The 3,211-nt window shown below is 31.7% G+C and overlaps 1 protein-coding gene across 4 annotated transcripts in view; it reads right to left on the bottom strand.

The window, feature by feature from the left end:
• Nucleotides 1-522: 522 nt before the first annotated feature.
• The window catches only part of wasf1 (WASP family member 1), a 58,497-nt gene continuing 55,808 nt past the window's right edge, over nucleotides 523-3,211 (bottom strand). For all 4 annotated transcript variants that reach the window (XM_052586473.1, XM_052586474.1, XM_052586471.1 and 1 more), the window contains 2 exons: nucleotides 2,963-3,211; nucleotides 523-2,048 (listed from right to left, as the gene is read on the bottom strand). The exon at nucleotides 2,963-3,211 is cut by the window's right edge and continues 296 nt beyond it. In XM_052586473.1, coding sequence (XP_052442433.1) covers nucleotides 1,891-2,048; nucleotides 2,963-3,211 — 407 coding nt within the window. In that variant the 3' untranslated portion in view covers nucleotides 523-1,890. The remainder of the gene's footprint in view (nucleotides 2,049-2,962) is intronic.

Raw genomic sequence — 3,211 nt, 5'->3', positions numbered from 1 at the left:
TTAATAAAAATGGCCAAATGATCTCTAATTAATAATTGCACAAGGTCTAATTTCACCCCAAAATTAAAATAATTTAAATTAAAAATGACAATGATATAAACTGATAAATTATGTATCAGTACTTTTAGAACATTGCGTTTTTAGGTTATAATTTAATATCATTTATGCAATGTTTTTAAAATTACCTGAAAATCTCAGAATTCTCAAAAATAATAATAATAATAATTATATTAAATGTCAAAAAAACTTCTTAAAATAAAATAAAATAATTCCACTGAATTTATGAGTTGTGGATATTTAAGTTCTATTTTAACATCACTAAATCAATATTTTTGATGTTTGACATCGATCTTGTTTTCTGTCAGCATTGCAGGAAAATCAACAACTTCACATTATTTCCTGCGATTATGACTCGTGTGTATATTTATGCCTTAATTTTACATTTAAAAGTCAACTATTTCTGTTTCCATTGCCAAATACCTCTTATGAACAGATGACCCCATAATTCATTCTCCCCTCAGAACCTGGAACATTAGTTTTTATTAATTCAAGCAAACTGTTACAGTAAACAGTTACATACGTTACACTACAGTATTTTAAATCACGTTTCATCTTTCTTCCGGAATCTCTTTTTTTCCGTCTGGAACACAGAAACAGCGAACGCTGGAGAAATGCAGGCAAAAGTAGTAACAGCACAATACATTCAACTCATCAACAGTTATACAAACCATAAGGCCTAAGAAAGAGAAACCAGACGTTTGCTTTCATCTCGCGTTCTCTCACAAAGTCTGCTTTGAAATATGACTAGGTCTGGTCTCACCTTTTGGCAAACAGTTATTAACATTTTATTTTGTTAATAAATTGAGAAATGCAATGAATTACAATTCATAGACCTCAGAAAGAAAAAGGCTACAATGTTTTACAAAGTTTTTTGTTTGACCTTTATGGGAAGGTGTGGATGAATCTTAATGAAAACACGTCACATTTCACCCCTAAATCAAAGAAATAATTCAGAAAAAAAATGTCAGCGAAAAAGACAAATAAGCCCAATTTATTTTTATATCTAAAAAAATATGTATTATTTTGGAGGAAAAATAAATGTTAAATATTTTAATAATTATTTATAAAATATTTTAATAACATTTATAGATTATATGGTATGTATTTGTGTGAAATAATAAATGTATTTTTCCTCCAAATTAATAAATATACAAATAACACACACACACACACACATGTATGTATATGCACAACAAAATGGAAGATCACAATGCAAAAAAATAAAATGCATTTTCTTAATGGGAAATTATTTTTATTATATATTTTTAATTTCTTAAATTTTTTATTGTGAGGTGAAATATTACCTGGACAAGAGATTCACTCGTGTATTTTAAGTCGCCTTGACGAGTTACCAAAAACATTCCTTCATTTTTTTCCTTTGACTCTGTCCATCACAAGCACAAAAGGACATGAAACATCACATCTCTGAAATGGAAAAAGGGTTTAGATGATATAAAAGTATTTTCTGATATGACGCATTGAGACGTTCCTGTCGTGACCAGAAGAGGTCGCTGTCGCTCAACTATAATATCATCTATAACAACAAACCAAGCGCTTTTAATGTTCCTAAAGAGAGATAAACTCAAATTAAAGAAATATGACAGATAAAAAAACCCTAACATGGTTATTTTCATTCATCAATTGCACAACAAGTGGTTAGAAAACATTAAAGCAAAGCATTCTGGGAAAATGGAATCCAGTCGTGTGCAGTCCTGATGTTTCCTGAATTAGACTGCGACTGATCGGAGACTGTTCGTGGGAAAACTGTAATTGGGAAGAATGTTAGCTGAGATTTGATTAGCTCTCGATCCCGTGGCGTTCGTCTCTCTCTCATTCCATCCAGTCGACCTCGTCGAACTCGTCTTCGTCCTCGGAGTCGCTGTACTCCACAGCGATGCGGCGCGACAGGATGGTGGCCACGTCGTTCCCCACACGCTTGTGTTTGGCCTCTTGTTCCCGCTGCTCCTCCACCTTCCTCAGCTGGATCCCTGACACACAGATCCAGCTCGTTATGCTCACGTTTGCATTCATGCATTTTATTGACATTGCATTCAAGATGCACTTTTACATTTCATCACTTTTTGTTTTCCCTGGGAATCGTACTTATGACCGTAGCGTTGCAAGCGCAGTAATTTAATGTTTATATATAAGAGGCATGTTCTAGAAATCACAATCCGAAGATATTTTGCATTATATATTTTTAATTATACTCATTTAATATTTTCATTTAACATAGTTTTTACACATCAATTTGTTAAATATTGAATTTATATATTTTTTATTATTTATTCTAATTGTATTCATCACTTCTGTTTATTTATTGCATTAGTCATTTTTATTAATTGCGTGTTTTTTATTATATTAATTCATTAATTACATTTGTTTTATTCAGTTTTTATTAATTATGTTTTTCGCTGTATTAATTTATAAGTTAGATTTGAATTGCATTTATAATTTTTATTATTAGATTTTTATTACACAATATGTAAAGTACATATATGATATGAACAATATATTTTAAATATCTTTATTATTTTTTATTGCAATTTTTAATTATATTTATTTATTAATTCCATGTATTTATTGCATTATTATTAATGCATGCAATTTTATTATGCATTTTAAACAATTGTATCACTTTCAATATACATTTTTAATGTATTTAATAATTCAAAAGCAAACATATTGAAATATATTTTAAAATTATATACATTTAAAATATAAAATATATTTAATAAAAAATTATATATAGTGTTCTGAGATTAATCACAACAATAAAGAATATTAAAGAATAATATATATATATATAATTATATTGTACTGTGCAGCTATTTTTAATGTTGATTTTGAACAGATACCTGATTTGCATATACTAAGCGAACTTGAGCGAAACTCCGCCTACCTTTACGGATGGCCTCCAATAGAACGCTCCGGGCGTCGCTGATTGGCGGCAGGTTGGATGGATACCTCTTGACCTCGTGACCCGAGTGAGTGGGCGGCGACGAAACTGCTCCTGACGGGAAGGAAGGCATGGTGGGCGGGCCTGAGGATGTGCAGGGGGAGGAGCTTCTGTTTCCTGGGAGGGGCAGAGGAGGAGGAGGGGGAGGCGGCGGGAGAACCATTCCATCTCCGGCTGTCTTGTCCAGCTGTC

Source organism: Carassius gibelio, chromosome B20, assembly GCF_023724105.1.
Source record: "Carassius gibelio isolate Cgi1373 ecotype wild population from Czech Republic chromosome B20, carGib1.2-hapl.c, whole genome shotgun sequence".
Classification (NCBI taxonomy): domain Eukaryota; kingdom Metazoa; phylum Chordata; class Actinopteri; order Cypriniformes; family Cyprinidae; genus Carassius; species Carassius gibelio.
Note: the sequence above shows the minus strand (reverse complement) of the source record. Positions and strands in the feature narration are given on the sequence as shown.